General features: G+C 39.1%; 1 protein-coding gene across 1 annotated transcript in view; it reads left to right on the top strand.

Moving 5' to 3' along the window:
* Positions 1–10,379, top strand: part of TM9SF3 (transmembrane 9 superfamily member 3) — a 57,631-nt gene extending 47,252 nt beyond the window's left edge. The window contains exons 11-15 of the mRNA XM_064513935.1: positions 592–660; positions 755–901; positions 1,320–1,403; positions 1,557–1,633; positions 7,451–10,379. Of these exons, the coding sequence (XP_064370005.1) occupies positions 592–660; positions 755–901; positions 1,320–1,403; positions 1,557–1,633; positions 7,451–7,518 (445 nt within the window). The 3' untranslated portion in view covers positions 7,519–10,379. The remainder of the gene's footprint in view (positions 1–591; positions 661–754; positions 902–1,319; positions 1,404–1,556; positions 1,634–7,450) is intronic.
* The last annotated feature ends 7,117 nt before the right edge of the window (positions 10,380–17,496 follow it).

The following is a 17,496-nucleotide window of genomic DNA, read 5'->3' as shown; positions in this document are numbered from 1 at the left end:
AATTAAATCACTGCTAGCTAGATTTGGTATCATTGTGTTTACTACAAAGAGGTCACCTTTAGTAAGTAACAGTATCATCTACAGGTAGCTGAGTATTATTTTTTGGCCATGTGCTCATGGCACACTGGCTCAGTATAGCACTAAACATATGCAGTGATTCTTAATTATATGACCATTACCCTTTAAAATTTTTCTTTGCAGTATTAGATGTGTGGCCATCAACAGCATTGAGTTTTCACTGACCTCATTCAAGGCTGGTGGATGTTAAGGGATTTGATCGTTAGGCCCTTTTTGGACAAGAGGGATTACTTCTGTAACCTTTAAGGCTGCCTAGATTCATAACCTTATTTCTGGAAATGGGTGTGAATTTACGTTTTGTTTTACATTCCCCAAGAATAACTTTTTCTTTCCATGCACATGACATCTTTGGGGGAATTTTCTTTCTAACATACTGGTATGAGACAGAAAAGTTCTTGTTAGCATGCCTTTTAAATATATTCTTCTTACATTAATTATCTGGTCTTTTGTCTTGACATAGATTTATAAATGAAAGATTAAAACTGTCCCTAAACAGATCTTAATATCTTTCAGGTTCATGGAACCAGCTGTCATTGTTTGCCTAGGTGGAATCCTCCCTTTTGGATCAATTTTTATTGAAATGTGAGTTTGTCAGCTATTTGTGCAGTTGATGCAAACTGCTAATAATTTAAGTCTTATTACAATGTCATCTGCATATTTTGTTTATTCTCTTCAGGTATTTCATTTTTACTTCATTCTGGGCTTACAAGATCTACTATGTTTATGGCTTTATGATGTTGGTTCTGGTTATCCTCTGCATTGTGACAGTTTGCGTGACTATTGTTTGTACATATTTCCTGCTAAACGCAGAGGATTACAGGTGGTAAGTATTGTATTTCTTGCATAGTTAACCACTTAGGGAGTGTTTTTTATGAGGGTACTGATTCTTCAGTCTAAATGGGTCTTTTCAAAGTGTCCCATGTCCAGATTTCAGGTCTAAGGGATAAAAGAAGGCAGAACTTGCTTATGCGTGCCTAGTTCTTGGATTCTTTCTATACAGCAGCCGTGTGTGTGTATGTACATATATTAAAAAAAGTCAGTGCTCACAGGAATATTGAGAAGGTTCATCATTTGATATCAGCGACGGCTGCCACCTTAGAAGCATTTGTCACTTGAAACAGACTACGTGTGGATTTTGTTAAATAAGTCTATAAAATCAGTACACATCTCAAGGCAGATATTTTTAGCCCGTTGTGCGTCTATTTTGGTTAGATGTATGATGGATGTGTGTTTACTTTCAGGCAATGGACAAGCTTTCTTTCTGCTGCATCAACTGCGATATATGTTTACATGTACTCCTTTTACTACTACTTTTTCAAGACAAAGTAAGTGGTAGTTTTCTTGCTTGACTATCAGATTACCATAATGCCAAGGAATTTTTTTTAGCATGCTTCAGAATGTAGAATAATTCATATTGAGGAAGAATGGGAAAATAACCTGGCAAAAATTTGTTTTCTTTTCTTTTTTCTTTTTTTCAGGATGTATGGCTTGTTTCAAACATCATTTTACTTTGGTTATATGGCAGTATTTAGCACAGCTTTGGGGATTATGTGTGGTAAGTTTCAAATATATTGAAAATTTGCTGTCAGAATTCACCAGACTGTCATGTTTCTGATTTTAGTTCTGTGGTGTTGGTAGGGTGTATGTATGTGTGTCAGATCTGCTAAACAAACCTTACAATCTTTGAAAATAATCTTACAGTTCTCTGGTTGGTTCCTATTACTACCATAGGAGGTTTCTATGGATTATTTCTTCAAGAAATAATTTTTATGTACTATGCCAAGAATTTCAGCCTCAGCGCAAGGCTGAAAGACTCAGTGTTGGGTCAGAATACAGTAATAGATGCATTTCCAGCACCCTGAATTCTGCAAAATAAATTTCAAGTTAAGCTGAGTCTATGTTAATTCTTTAGTTCAGAGTTTTTACTGTTGTCCCAGTACGAAGAGCTAGATACACTTGTTGAAGCATCAGGGGTATCCCATCCTGATGATGCTAGCATCTGTATCTTGTGGCGTGCGTATATGAGGGTGACCAGTACAGAAAGAACTGAAACTTTAGGATAGTGTTTGAGAAATAAGTATTGAAATATTCACAGATGAGGAGAGAACAGATGCTCTTTTGTGTCAGCTAGGTTTCATTGCTTGTTAAGATGTTGTTTTGACAGATGTTTAAAGAAAAAAAAAACCAGTACCCTATGTGAAGGCCATCTGATGAAGTCAAGTATACTTGTCCACCTGTCAGCTTTATTTTCGTCCTTCACTTTGACTCCCAGAAAGTGCTGTATGGTACTTCTGCACTTTTCTATGGTGTACTTTGCTTTTTATGTGTGATCCTTATTTAACACCTTTTTCCTGTTGGTGTATAAATAGTCCTATAGACTATAACTAGGCTTTCTGTGAGTTAGAGGTTTGAGACCCCTGATGTCTTACAGGACTGGACTTCCTGTAAAGTGTAGATTTCTTGATATCTCAAGAAGGTAATTTCACAATGCTTCATAAAAAGGGGAGAAAATCATTTCTAACTTCTGAGTACCTGTTTCCTTTCTCCTTCATGAAATCTAATCTTGCCTCATCAAGTTCTTGGCACATTACAAGACTTCCCTGCTGTTCTGGTAGTCTTGCAGCCATTTTTTTTCTTTAATAGGCTTATACTTTTCAGCTCTAATCTCTTCTTTTTAAAGTGTTTGGGCTGGTATTGATTAAAAAGTCTGTGATGCAGAAGCCAAGCTTGCCCACCAGTTTCTGTAATTAAAATATTTTTAAAACATTGAAAACGAAGATTGTCAAATGCTTTCCTGTCACGATGGGACATTACTTGATGGAATGTTAGAGCAAAATCTAAATTTTTTCAGAATCAGAAAATACTTGTTTTACATGTTGAATTGTATTCCCACAGCCCTATTGAGATTTTTTTGTGTCTTTTTAACTGTGTGTTGGAAGGGAAGCTGTGAGATTCCTTTTTACTGAGGACTCCTATTTTCAGCATGTTGCGGGGGGGATATGGAAATCCCCTGTCAAAAAGCATTTGTCCAAGGAACCGGCTGCCATTGAAGGCTAACAAAGACATTTGTGTTAGAGAATTGTGCAATGTGCATGCTACTGACTGTACATCTCCTGTGAAAAGTGTGTAGAGCTGTGCTTTCGATGCTCATGCAAATGGGTAGGTTTGGTAACACACAGTTGGGTACCAGATGAACTAGTTAGGATCCAAAGCAGCCACAGAGAAAATCTCTGTAGGCTGGTATCATCTAGCTCTGTTTTAGTGCTCCTGACTAGACTTAATGAACTCAAATCCCACATGCGGTAGGATGCTTTGATCTGCAAAGTCTGCTGCCCTTTGCAGAGCATCTGAGATCTGGGACTGGACAGTAGGGAGCCCATGAGAACTCACAAATCTTCTGAGCTTCTCAGGCTTCCCTCTTAGTGACAGAGGAGGATAAAACTTATTTCCCAGCTCAGTAGATGGCATAAGAGCTAGGTGGTATGGTACCGTCCTGCAATGCCGTACTTCCACATCCAGATAAATACTGTAAGTATGATCGAAGGTAGTTTTTTGGGTTTTGGTTTTTTTCATTTTTGTGCTTACAAAACCACATCTATTATGAGTGCTAATTGTTTTGAAGTAAGACAAAGGAATCAATATTTTACAGTTTTGTGACCGCTGTGTCTGGCTATTTGGATTCTTTTGAGTTTTGTTTATTTAAAGGCTTGTTGTTCTGCTGAGGTATGTGTACAGCCTATTCAGCTAAACTAGTACAGGCCAAAGCCTAGTTAAACACCTTATGAGGTGATATAAATAAAAAGAATCATTTTCTTTACCATGCTTTCTTTTATTTAAATGAGCCAACTAAAAAGAATGTTCTTTAGTTGCTGTTGTTGTCTTTTTTTCTCTCTCTCTCTCTTTTCCTATGTTTTATTCAATGCCTGTGAAGCAGACTTGAGGCTTAACCCCTGTCTTGGGTGCTGCCATGCAGTGGTCCTTCATGGATAAGGCTGCCATGATCCAGAATGGGCCATGACTTGTTTGTGTGATTGAGAGCTATGCTCTGGTGGGACCACTGATCTCTGCTCCTCCTCCTTTGCTTTTCCCCAGTTCCCTCTCATGCACTCATTCTCTAGGTCCAAATGGAACACAATTATTGCTTTGTTCTCCTAGACCTCTGTGGTATCTGGCATCACAAGACTAGAGAAACCCTCAAACAACAAGTTTTCTGGAATGCATCTGAGTCAACTGACTAAAATGGGTGTTTGATCTGGTGGCATTGCCTGCTTTGTACAGCCAAAGCATGATGCATCTTAAGGCGGGAGTTCAGTGCCCTTATTTTGGCCATTTACTACATAAGGCAGAAGATGAGGTTCTTGACAGGCGGCAGAAAAAGCTGTTGGTGCTCCTGTTTGAGTTCATGATTCCTTTCTCTGCACAGCACATGCTCGATCTGTGAGGAAGTTTTACTATCTCTCCTGAAGCTGCCAGGCCTTCTCTCTGCTGTATCCTTAGCACATTTAATGCTTGCAATTAACAACCTGATCTGCGTGTGTGCTTTCTTCATTTTAATCAGACTTACTTTGTCCAAGCTAGTAGTATAACTGCTTTGTCTCCTGGCCGGTGGAACGTTTGTCATGATATTTAGATTGCTTAAAATGCCATGCAACAGAGGCTGATTCCTTAGGTTTTTTACTATTCTAATGTCATTGGAGTGATGCATCAGGTTTGCTGAGTGCAGGTTGCCTGATTACACGTGAATGTTGCTCTTTTAGGGTCTGAAAACCAGAGTTGCATGTGAGATTAATAGCTGGGCTCATGAATTACCTGAGCAGTTCTCAAGATTTAAAGAACTCCCTGGGTTCTGAATAAATCCATGGGTGTTGATGCTACTTGCTTTTCCACAGTCATACAGATTTCATGAACTGTGTAGGTCTACAAGGTCTTAATTTGGAAAATCCTGTCAAACTTTTTTCTTTTGGGTAGTTGCTTGTACCACAAGGCAGACCCCCCCCCCCCCCCACCATAGGAAAGTCAAATTTCCATGGAAAATAAAAGATGTTACTGTTCACAGATAAAAGGTTTTATTCTTCACCCGTTTGCTAGGACGGACTTTGGAGACATTGTTGTGCAACCAGGTAATCATTCATGACAATTCTGTATACTGGAGAAAGACTGTTAAATAGCTGCTACAGTATGCCATTTAAGTTTGATCAGGGCCATCACTGCTATTGCCTTTATGTGTGGTATTAATGTATCCATACTACACTTGGATGTAGCAATGTAGAATGGGTATGCGCATTCCCTTCCTTTTTAGAAAACTCACTACTTGAAGCAGTGTTTTTAGCATATCTTAACAAAACTCTTGCCACTTCTACTATGATGCTAGCATTGTCATGGTTCACAGCAAACCATCCAGTCTACATAGAGTATGTGATGCAGCCGTGCTGCCTCTCCCCGCAGAGGCTACAGAATCTCACATACTTTGATGCAGACTCATGTGGAACTGGGTACTGTGTACCACAAAGTGCATTTGGCTCCTTTTGCAACTGGTTTTTAAAAAAAACTACTGTTGATAGTTTGTTCTAAGTAGGATTTAAAGTTGCCAACAGATGAATGGGAAGAGTACAGATTTTGAGGTTACCTGACTGTCCTTGTGAATGCTGCTCGCTGTGCTTTACATAAACATGCGGACTGGAGTAGCGATGGACACCATTCTTTCTCTTCCCTTAGTGAAAACCTTTGTGTATATCCGTCATCTATTCCCATTGCCATTATGACTCTCTTGGAAGCCAAACTTGTGACCTAAATAAATATTCTGTAGAAGAGAAATAAATAACTAGTAACCCTGTTTGTCCCATATGGGTGCATAGGCATCTTTTTCTTCTGAAGCTTTTGCTTCTCTAGGTGTCCCAGTTCTAGGCATTCTGATCTTATTTTCTGTCTCTGGCATCGCTTCTTCCCTTATCCTCCCATTTCTTTGTCCCTGAGCTGCTTCTGCACAGTAACAGAAGTGCAGGCTTTTTGCTTAGAGTAGTGTTAGTCTTTCATACAGTTTTTGGTTAGTAAGGATTCAGTCAGTGGATGCAGAGCTTATGCTGAGATTTCTAAAGGGGAAAAAAAAACCCGTTGTATTTTTATTGGAAAAGAAAGCTTTTGTCAAATTTTCTTCATGATAGTTAGGCATTTGTATTTAACTTATCTTATGCAAGTCTGGTGCATCCCAGATCACTTCACCAAAAATGTTGCTTCATGCTTCATCCTGGCATTTTCTGCATTGCTCCAGGGAAACAAAAAATCTCTCTTCTATTTAGAGTTCATTCTTTGCTGAACATCCAAATGTTTGGTGTTAAGAGTTCTCTTTATCTGTAGTGGGTGACAGACAGGTCCTGACTTCTCTATCCTCTTCTTTCGATATTTTATGATGTGTTATTGTAGCTGTCTGACAGCAGTTCTCTCTACTTCTTGCTTGGTTTTCAATTTCATTTCTAATCTGAGAGTTGACCAAACTGACTTCCAGAAGGCTGATATAGTCGTCTTGTGCTTGCAAGTGATGAAGAACACGCAATAGGGTATTTCCTGTGGGTATCATAAGACAACACTGTTTACTCAGTCTGGTGGACCTGAGCTTCTGGGTTTCACCAGGTAAGTTGCTGAATCCCTGTCTGAGAAGAGTTCTTGATCTCTCTTGGTCCTGTGCATTTCTTTCATCTTTCCTGGTGTCCTTAGTCCTGCAGTATTTTAGAGTTTATGCTAAACTGTTGCCCCTATCAAAAACCCAATGACCTGTTCTTTTATTGCTACTGTGACAATACATACTCTGCTCATGACTCTTACTAATTTGAAAACCACAGGTTGCAATTTCCTTTAACTACTAACTGCTACTAGTTTAATCTTTCTGTACAGACCTCCTTGGAGTTTAAAACTCCTGGGATGGGGATCTATTATTATTTGTGCCTTGTGGTAAGGAAAAAGCCATCTGCCAATAAAACACTCATCCAGAAGGCATGTAACTTATAATAAAAACCTGCCCTCCCATCCTCCTTCCCTGCAGAGTTGGGGATTGTATGTTTTCTACCCTCTGTTCAGAAAGAAGGACCCGGTTATTGGCAGCAGTAGGGGGGCTGCTATATTTATCGAGGCCAAGTGAGCATGACCTCTTGGTAAGATGGCTTAATGGATTTAGATTGCTAGACTAGGGCAGTTTGCAGCAGACATTCACTGGGAGCATGGATAATCAGAGTTTGAGAATAAGTATTGCTGGTAAATAATTTTCTTTGCACAGTGCATGATTTATGTGACTTTCTCTGTTTAAAGTGTGTTTGGTTTATATTTCTGTTTTATTTTGATGATCCGCTCTAACATTAAACATTCTGTGTTTATTTTGCAGGAGCTATTGGTTACATGGGAACAAGTGCCTTTGTTCGTAAAATCTACACTAATGTGAAAATTGACTAAGGAAATAAGAAAATTGAACTATGGATCAGTTTCTGTTTTCATGGGGATGAACTTGCACAGCAAAAAGCGCGAGAAGAGATTTGGGTTTTAACACTGGGCACTGTATGGGTCTCCATTTTGTGGATGGCTTAAAGTAACATCTATTTCATTGATCCTAGGTTCTTACTGACTGCTTTCTCCAACTGTTCACAGCAAATGCTTGGATTATATGCAGTAGGCATTACTACAGTACGTGGCTAATCTTCCCCAAAAAAGAAAAAAACAAAAAAACTAGCTCATTAAAGATGAATAGACTAGCTCTCTTCAGTGAAGAGGACAAACGGTTTATTTAAAGCATTTGTTCCATTCAATAAAAAGAGGGAAACTTGGCTGCTAAAACTACTTGATTAGTAGTCTTCCTGGTACTTAACATTTCTAAATTATGTAAAAATGCTGTTCCAGAAAGATTACTTTTCTGATTTTTACTGCCATTGTCAGGATAAGGAGGTATGTTTTATATTTTGACTCCAGGTGCTTTTTGGTTTATTTGCAATATCAACTATACCCTACACTCATTTGTTTAAAAAAGTAATTTAAAAATATATAAAAAACCCACATGCATGTAATATATCAGCTATCATTCTAGTTGGACCAACTTCCCTTTATTTATCTTTAAAATAATCCAGCTACACCTTAAATCCATCCAAAGAAAATAGTCTGAAAACGGGGTGTGTTCTCTGCAATGCAATTTACTGTACAGTTAGAAAGCAAAATGTTAAATGAAGAGGATTTTGTTTTTAATAAACATTGAGGTCTAGATTAAAACAAAACCAACATTTTAACTGAATGTCTAAAGTGATTCTCCTTTTCTCCAAGTTAGTCTTGCTTTTTTTTTTTTTTTTTTTTTTTGGTTTGGGTTTGAATGAAGATTTTCCTTTAGACATTATACAGGGGTAATAAATGTATATAACATTAAATAATGTAACTTAGGCATAGATCCCAAATGTATTTGGATGTACAGATTTACTACAGAGTACTTTTCTGATGATTCGGTGTACAAATGTGTGAATTGGGTGGCTTTTTACATCTTGCCTGCCATTGCATGAAAAGTTGGGGTTTCTTCACAATGTGTGTATGTCATGCTCTTCTGTTCTGTTTCTTTTCTGAAGCTCTTACAGGAATTAAATTTGTAATTTAGAACATTTTAATTTTTGTTAATCCTATCTGGACACTTGTGTAACATCAAAAGCAGTTGCTTTAGAGTGTTCAGAAAACTAAAATAAACTTTTCGGACAAAAATGTTCTGACTGTGAAAATAGATGAGTTTGCAGTTGAAAACGTCTGTTTAAAAAGCCAATACTAGTGAATGCCAATTTCTGTATACAGTATTAGTATGCTTTGAAATATCAGAACCCCACACAAATCAGAGTTTGCTTACAGCTGTATTGTACAGTACAGTTCCAAAGTGGATGACTAGCCCAAAAAAGGTTGCTCTTGGCTGAACTGTTAGTGGAGAAATCTTGTTTCTTGATCCAGCTAGTGTACTGAGAAAAATGGAGGTAAACACAGACTAAAATAAATGGGCAAATAGAAGTTAAGTCTTTCTAGGGGAGTGTTAATTATGCACTGTGCTTAGCTAGAAAGATTCTAAATGTGTTTCTGTGACAGATTTAAGATCCAGTCAGCGTGAGACTTTTTTGGCATCTGCCATATAGGGATGCTTTCATCAGTGTGGCTGTTTGAAATAGAGCCCTGCCCCAGAAAATACAACTTGCTGAATGTAAGAAATGAACAAAGTATTTGTACTGGTTAGCACTGTACTCCCTCTATATAAAAAGTACTGATAATGCAGTGGCTAAGATGTGAAACAGTTCTGCTTCTTGGGGGCTGGTGGGGGAAGGTAAACTAAGGTTATAGGTAATACTGGGAAACAGTGCATTCTGTATATGACTTGTACAAAATATTTGAGCTTTCAGCTGTGATTCTTGGCCAATTTTAACCAATCTGTCAGAAAAGAATGAAGTTTTCGTTCAAGTGAGTGGTTGGTGTCTGTGGCTGAATGCTCTGCCATTTAAGAGGCGATAACTGTTCTTTGACAGTACAGGCTGATTTTAAGATGGGCTCCTAAATTGGGTCAGCAGTTAGTTTTGCTTTGTTTCAAAGCATGGAGACTTGGGGAATGAGTTTTGTACTTGTTCTTGCTAGTGCACACAGCTGTGGGAAGCCCTCTTTTCATCCATGTTCTTCTAAATCTGAAGTGAGAAGCCATTATCTACACACAATAAATACATTAAGTACTCCTCTAAGATACAAGTTTTTTAAAGGGAATATTTTGATAATGGGTCTGTTTCTCTATTTAGAGCACTGCTATGTGATTAGTCTATCAGAAATGTCACTAAACCATTTGTGAATTTCATTTAATCACTTTTTAATGCCACGGAATGGTGGGCTGCCTACTTGCTTTCTCTGTCCTCTGGCATTATTAGCTTTTGCATATCCAGATAGGATTGTGTAGCTTTTAAAGTGACATTGAAAAGATACTTAGAGCACAGCCGTTGCTTTTGTTTCTGCAAGGACGTTCCTCTGGAGAAGTACTGTGTGTTTAAATAATTGACATTTTTATACTTCCACTGTAGCACATGAATAAGCTGAGGTTTTGCTTTGTTTTTCCCCTTCCTTTCAGCTTCTGGAGGAGTGCAAAGTGTGACCAGTTTTGAACAGCTTTTCCTTAGGGTTGCTGTTTGAGGCAAGGCTATTTATTTGCCCCTGAAAAACTGTGGATATATTTTGAACCATCTTGCTTAAAAGAATTTGGAAGCTCTCTGCTTAGATGATGTAGTCCTTCCTCTTTTATGGAAGAAATAAAGATCTTACAGCCAACACTCCTCTTTCCATGGTTGTTTCTTAGGAGTTTGTGGTTCTTGAATTAAAGCTTTTTGATAACTCTTCAGCTGGCCATTCAGTACTTCTCTTCCTATTTCTGGTACAGAGGCCAGAGAATTCAATAAATAGTTCTGTAGCAGTAGCCAGTCTTGAGCAAATGCTTTAGATGAATACAATTGTGAATCTATTAAATTGAGGCAGAGTGCATATAGAAAGCAGCTCTGGTACATTCTGTATGAGAAGTGGTGAACACTAGATTGGAGATAATGAGGGCTGCAAATAGACATTACGTTTTGTTCTTTTTTTGATGTCTAAATGCTTTGAAGCAACAGTGGCTATTAATTCCTGTCCAGATTTACATTCCAGCGTGTGTAGAGGATACTCACAAGACAAACTGTTTTCTGTATAATAGTGCAGGTGTAATTTTTTAGATAGCTTTTTACCTGAAATTTGCACATACTGTTAAATAACATTTTTGGTGCTCAACTTGGTTAAAATTGATAGCATGTTTATAAAACCTATGCGGTGGTATCCACTAGCTTCTGTGAAGATTTCATTTTAATTATTACATTTACTGCAGAGGTAACACAGAAATGATAAAGCTGAATTTTGCTTTGGCTTTAGCACTAATATCTAGCCAAATTTATCTGCCCAGTGAAGTATAGGTAGGCAGCTTTACTGAAGACAGCAAAATTGCACAACTGTGACTGTGTCAGCAATTAGTGCACTGGAATGTGTCAGAAAAGCATAAGCCCAGAAAAAAAAGGCAAGCCTCCTCCCCAGCCTGTGGACTGCAGCTGGAAGGAAAGTGCAAGTAAAATGAATAGTTGGATCTAGAGTCACTGGAAGGGTACGTCTGTCTTGAATTCTTCTGTGCAGCCTGTGGTTCATTGTGAGTCAGTGGGAGCTACAGGTTAGACAAGGATTCCATCTCCTGGATCCACTTTTGTCATGTTCTAGCTAAATCCACTGTGGTAGCAGCAGTCTTGGTATGGCTATTAATACTGCAGCTGAACCAGAAGAGGCAGCAGTCTGAAACAAATCTCTCTTGACAGCATTAAGATTTAAGTCACAAAAGCCACACTTTAAAACTTAGAAGCAGCATTATTTATGGCTTGCATTCCTAAAGAGCATCTTTTCTCCCCCAAAAATGTTCCATTCCTTTTCCAAAAGCAGAAGTACAGAAATTGATCTTGCAAAAGAACATTTCCTTTTTGATAAAATCAGTGCGAAAATTCTCCCAATATTCTCAGGAGATATCTGCATGCAAGTTCTACAAGTAGCACTAGTGTTCTTCACATCTGGCAGTTTTATCCAGGAGGTGGTTTCACCTCCTGGAGGTGGGGGAATGGGTGTTAAAGTAATTACTTTTATGACTAGTTAAGTGATTCTGAAATTCTTCAATTTTGGGATTGTGCCATGTGGGGGCGGGGTGGGGGGAGAAGATGCGAGTACCCATGAATCTGGGAAGCTTACTGCAGTTCCAATGAATTAAAGCAGTTCTTGGAGAGAATCATTTTAAAGGGCAGAAACTCAACTGGGAAACAGATAAGAAAAAGCAGTCCAGTTCTACGAGACGAGATCATACGGTTTTATCTGATAGCCTAGCCTATTTCAAAGGCAAGACTGGAGACATTGCTGTTAAGGTACCACTTCCCCTCACCGCCAAATCAATTAAGACCTTTTCATTTTCATCAGTGTATTAACCATGGTGCAAGACTTTTGCAATAAATTGCAAGGGTTCATCTATCATGAGCAAGGGGTAAGTCGTTAGTTGTTAACAAGCATTTTTGGCTTGTGGGAAGGTTAATTTTCTAACCGACTTCTAGTAACACAATACAGAACCACATGTCAAATAGATCTGGAGGTTCTGCTGTGGTGGGGCTTCATTTCTCATGGAAAACAAACTTCACATTCTAGACTGAAGATTTCATTCAAGACCTTGGGATTGGAGCTTTCCAAAACATACTAACTATTCAAACTTATACTACTTCAGATTGCTTTGCATGACAACATTCCAGAAAATACATGCAGTTTTAGAACTGTGAGTTTGTGTAATACCTGATTAAACAGAACTGTCACTCTAGTGTTTTTTTTCTATTACAAAATAGCCCTAACTTAAAAATAAACTTTCTTCTAATATTGTTAGACCTGTTTACCTATACGATACAGTAGTTAAAACAGGCTATCTTGATAGAATCCAGTTCATCAAAATGTAGACTTAAGCCCTGTAGACTTGAAATGCTGTGCTGGGTCTGGATCAAAAAGTTGAATCACTAATAGTTCTATGTAACAAACTGACCAAACTAGAAAAAAATGCTATGATGAGGAAGAGCACTAAGGAAAATTGTTCTGAAAGCTTAAAGTGGCAAACTGTTACTTAGCTCTCAAAACCTTTCACAAACTATGGTAACTGTTTCTGAGAAGCCTCCAAACATGACTGAGAATATCATTCAGTACCAAACTTGAGGAAGCTTTGGTGTGTGGACAATCACGCTTCTCTTTCCTGGAGGTTTGTCTCAGAGATTTCTGGATTTCTGTGGTGAACTAAAGCATTAGAAAAGGTATGTGTGTTTTCCAGTCTACTAAAGGCATAACACTCTTTGAGTTCATTTTATGCAATTTTTCATTCTGAGTCACTACAGTCTTGGTTTAGCCATATCACTTTGCTGAGAAAGTCATATATGCTACCTGTCGGATCATGTATTGCTAGTTTAACATGAGGCTTTTCTTGCTTTGGTTCAGAAGAGTGCTGCAAGAATGGGATGGAAACTTTTCTCCTCATTTTCCCCTCTAATGTCTGGTCAGCAGTTGGCAGCTGAACCAGTGAGCATTGTCTAATACTTGTATTAAAAAAAATCTGACAATCTTACAGAGACAGGCACCCATTCACATGCAAGAATTGAAGATGATGCTCTGTCAAGTGGCTGTCTTCTAATACAATATTGAAGAGATGCAATTAGGTGACCTACGGTCTGCACTTGGACTCTGCAAAGTCGTTTTAAGTAGTAATTTGAATCTCTTATCTGAAAGTTGGTTTTGTTGAGGTTTTTTTTTCCCGTTTCTCTAGCAGAACGATCACAATGCAAACACTGCTGCATTGTCTGAACCTGAAATGGACCACATTTTTTATATATGATACGTATAGCTAAATAATGGAAAAGGAAATGACTGTTCCTAGTTTTAGTGATCTAAAGCATTACATGCAAGATAAAACACTTAAAATATTGCTTGCCTCATGAGATGAAATATCTGTGTGTTCTGTACGACAGCCAGGTGTATGATGTGGAAGAATATATTTCACAGATATATCAATGTGCACAAATCTGGTACTGAAACAGCAATTGGGAAACTTCTCTAGGGCAATTCTCTATGAAGCAGTACCTAGGCTTTTTTTGACTAATTCATGAAACTCTAGCCACTGTTCTGAGTCACTCTAAATTCAGGTAGCATATGCTGTCACTCAACATAGGATTCCTTGTGGGCGAACAGGTAAATGGAACTATCCCATCTTTGTCTGATAGCAGAGATGTTGGGAAATGCTGTTACTTTCACAGATCGATCCCTTTTGGGAAGGAGAAAAAAAAAAAAGGTTACTTAACACAGAAGCTTTTTCTATGGCAAAATGTGCACCACTCTTTGGAAAGACCAATGGATGCAGCTTTCAGAATTCTGAACTCAACAGCTGCATTTCCAAAGGTGTTTTGTGCCCTTCTGTTTAGCCTTGCAGCAGAGATCACCAAAAACACTTGCTTTGCTCAATAATTTCCAAACGCACTAGACTCATATATGAGCTCTGAAAATGGATTTTAAGTGAATTAATGAAATACCAGCTTCACGTACCTCCAGGCTGGGAATCTGTGATCAAACCGGAATTCATACTTCCAAATGTGAGAGGTCTCGCAGCTTGTTTTTGAGTACAGCTCAAAAATACTACAGAAGGTAAAGTAGTTTGCTTTTCCTCACATAATTGAAAGGTTGCAGTAATGAAAGAGCAATGTTGTTTGGTGGGGGGGGTGAGTTTTTTGTGTTTTAAGATGGAATAACTTAAAATCCTGTCTGTTACTCCTTTGGTGAACTGGAAGGAATTCTCCAAATGTCAATTACCTACTGCTAGGTTGCTGAAGAAGTGTTGCAACTTGTATATACCAGGGCTACATTATTAAGTTTGTTGATTTGTTAAGATGCATACGAATGTGCCTGTGATTGTGGTGAGCTATCTTTACAGCAGATTTAAGGACCCCAGAACACATTTAAGCATGTATGTGTCAGCTCCTTTAAAGATTTTGGGTAGTGAATCATTTTAACTTAAGTGGTAATCCCAAGAACAACAACAACAAAAAACACACCCAAACCAAACGCTAACCTCTTGCAGCAGTGGTGAGAAATGTGTTATAGAAGGAAGGACAGAAGAGATAGGTATGAATGAATCATTACTGAGCCCTGCTATTTCATTTGTCACCTAGATTTGTCAATGACACTGGTCAAACTCAGCTGAAAAAGGTGCCCTAGGAGGGGCAAACTCTGGAAGTGGCAAGCAGAGTCTAGAACAATAGATTGCTAGGTAAAACCACATGGAAGAAAAGGGCAAGAGGAAATAAGGTAAATGTAAGGGGCTTTGTCAGGGCGGGGAAACCCATAAAGATGTTAGCAGGGCCTTTGAGACAGTGTCATGAAGCAGAGAGAAAAATGGTGCCTGTGCAGTGTGCCTAGTAGTGCCAGTAGGAAGTGCTGCACAGCACATCGGGTTAAAGCTACAGCAGCGGTTGTTCTCTGCCGAATAGGAGGCAATGAAATAAGTCTTAGCAGAAGTGAGAGGTACTGGAAATGTGGAGGGAAGAGAAGAGAAAATGCTATGGGTTCAGAGATGTAGTCCATCTGCCCTTGTGATAGTGATATAAATGAAGGAAGAAAAATCTTCGGATGTTTGGGAAGCTGGGACCAGGAAAGGAAGTCTCAGCTTGTAAACCTGGAGAAAGCTGAGGACTCAGCAGTGGGGCAGGCTCCGAAGGGGTGGTGCTTTAGTCACTTTGTTGTAAAATTTGGTGGTCCCAGGAGCTGGTAAGCTGTAAGAAGTGGGTTTCATGGAAGAATAGCACACTTCTGTGTTTATTTTGGCCTCAGGACATGTGCGCGGGGTTGTTCCATCAGCGATAAGTACTTTCCACATAGCTTTGCTCATGGATGCTGTTCAGAAAAGCTGCATGCATACTTGCTCAGTGAGGCTTGAAAAGACAGCAGATTTTGTTTGCGTGTGTTTTGGGTGGGGAGTGGGGAGGGATAGCAGGGAGATTCTGCCTGGAAAAGTCTCCCTTTGACAGCAATAGATTGTTTTGTTTCCAGTTATTTAACTGTTACTGTCAGCAGTTGTACTGCCTGTGTGAAACTTTACTGACTGTTTTAGCAGCTCATATTTAAAAACTCTTATGAAAGTATCTTTTTTTTCCTATGTTCCTTATTTGCACTGATGGGACACCTGCCTATCAAGATGATGTGAACTGAACTTTTTCTCAATACTGAGAAGAAGCTGCCATTAGTCTGCACACGCTGCTTTGGATGCTGCTTGCAGAATGACATGATTTGGGACTGTGTCACCATTTCTAGAAAGGTCGAGTTGCTCTCTTGCTAGGGAATGGACTTGCAGGAGAAGAGTTTGCTGTAGTGAGAGAACATAGTAGTAATACATAGTAGTAATATACTGCCTTGAACTCTGTCATGGGCTCATTCTGATCACACAACCAAGTTTTGCTCCCTTCCCCCTCTTTCCAAGCTGCAGGATGTCCTCTTGAATAGCTGCATCTACAATACACCTTCTATCTACAGAAGAGCTCCCGCTCCCCAGCATAGGTTGCCATCTTGGAATAGATTATCAAACAATTTCCATGTGATCGAAAGACTTTGTTCTTAGTGAGTGACAGCCCAAATCTCCACACTCCTGAAAAGTGCATTGCTTGCTCTGCTGATCCATGGTGTTGATCAGAGAAGCTGTTTACTCACCCTTTGAAGTGTCCAAGACTTTATTTTCCTACTTCCCACACCATCAGTGAAAGAGAATAATGCTGCCAGGACCTTCTCTATGAAGAGGAGAGAAAGGAGCAGCTAGTGCTTTTATTTCATAGGAATCAGGAGTTCTTCTGAAGCATGGAGGAGAATCAGGCTTTCCTTTTAAAGTAACTCTTAGGCTTTGCTCTTTGTCAAAGTCAGAAAGTAGCAGGCTAATAGGGAAAGAGTAAAGATTGTTAGCAGGTGTATGAGCAGTATAAAACTCACAAAATGGGCAGAGGGTCTAGGTATTTTACTAAGTTTATTCTGCTGGGTATTTGTCTACCCCCCTCTTTAAAAACCTGCAACGATGGAAACTCCTTTCCTTCTTCATGACAATCTGCTTCAAGGTTTCCCTGTTCTTACTGCTAGAAAGCTTGCCCAAATCCTCTTGGTGCAGCCAATGCTTATTCTTCCTTTACATATTTTAAGATGGCTATTGGGTGTCCCTTCTTCCCTCCCTTAAGCTCTCAGCCTCAGGTCTTCAAGAATTGTCCCTAAAGCCCCCAGTAATCTTCTGCTGAGATGGTTAAGAGCAGCAGCAAAATGCTTCTGTGCATATAAGGCCTCCGGTGCTAGGTTAGTTTCCAAAATTACCATTTTTCTTCATTGGTTCTGTTCAGCATGTTCATTGCTGGTGGGTCAGCTGCATTTAAAATCCTCATGAGTTTGATGACATGTACTCATTAGGGCTCTTATGCAGAGTGCCCTTATTCTCCAGGCTAGATGTCAACAGTGGATTTGGTGTTACAGCTCAGGTTTGGCTATGATCAGAGAGGAGTGAAGGCCTGCAACTTTGTAATGAGCACCCTAAGCAAAAATAAATGGATAGGCAGCTGTTTCATTATCCTGAATTAGCAACAAGTCCTCGTCATAACCTTGGCTAGTCCATTGAAGTATCCTTCTGTTAAACAGTACTTGTTTTCACCTCCTGTCTTGCCCAGATTGGTGCAGCGAAGGAGTAGAAGGTACTTTCATCATTGAAATGTCTAAGCCCTTCCTGGTAGTTGTTTATGTGACATCTGTTGTGTTTTGTTTTTTAATCTTTCTTGACCTCTCCTCCTGGGGATACTG

The sequence above is a fragment of the Dromaius novaehollandiae genome, chromosome 6, assembly GCF_036370855.1.
Source record: "Dromaius novaehollandiae isolate bDroNov1 chromosome 6, bDroNov1.hap1, whole genome shotgun sequence".
Classification (NCBI taxonomy): Eukaryota; Metazoa; Chordata; class Aves; order Casuariiformes; family Dromaiidae; genus Dromaius; species Dromaius novaehollandiae.
Note: the sequence above shows the minus strand (reverse complement) of the source record. Positions and strands in the feature narration are given on the sequence as shown.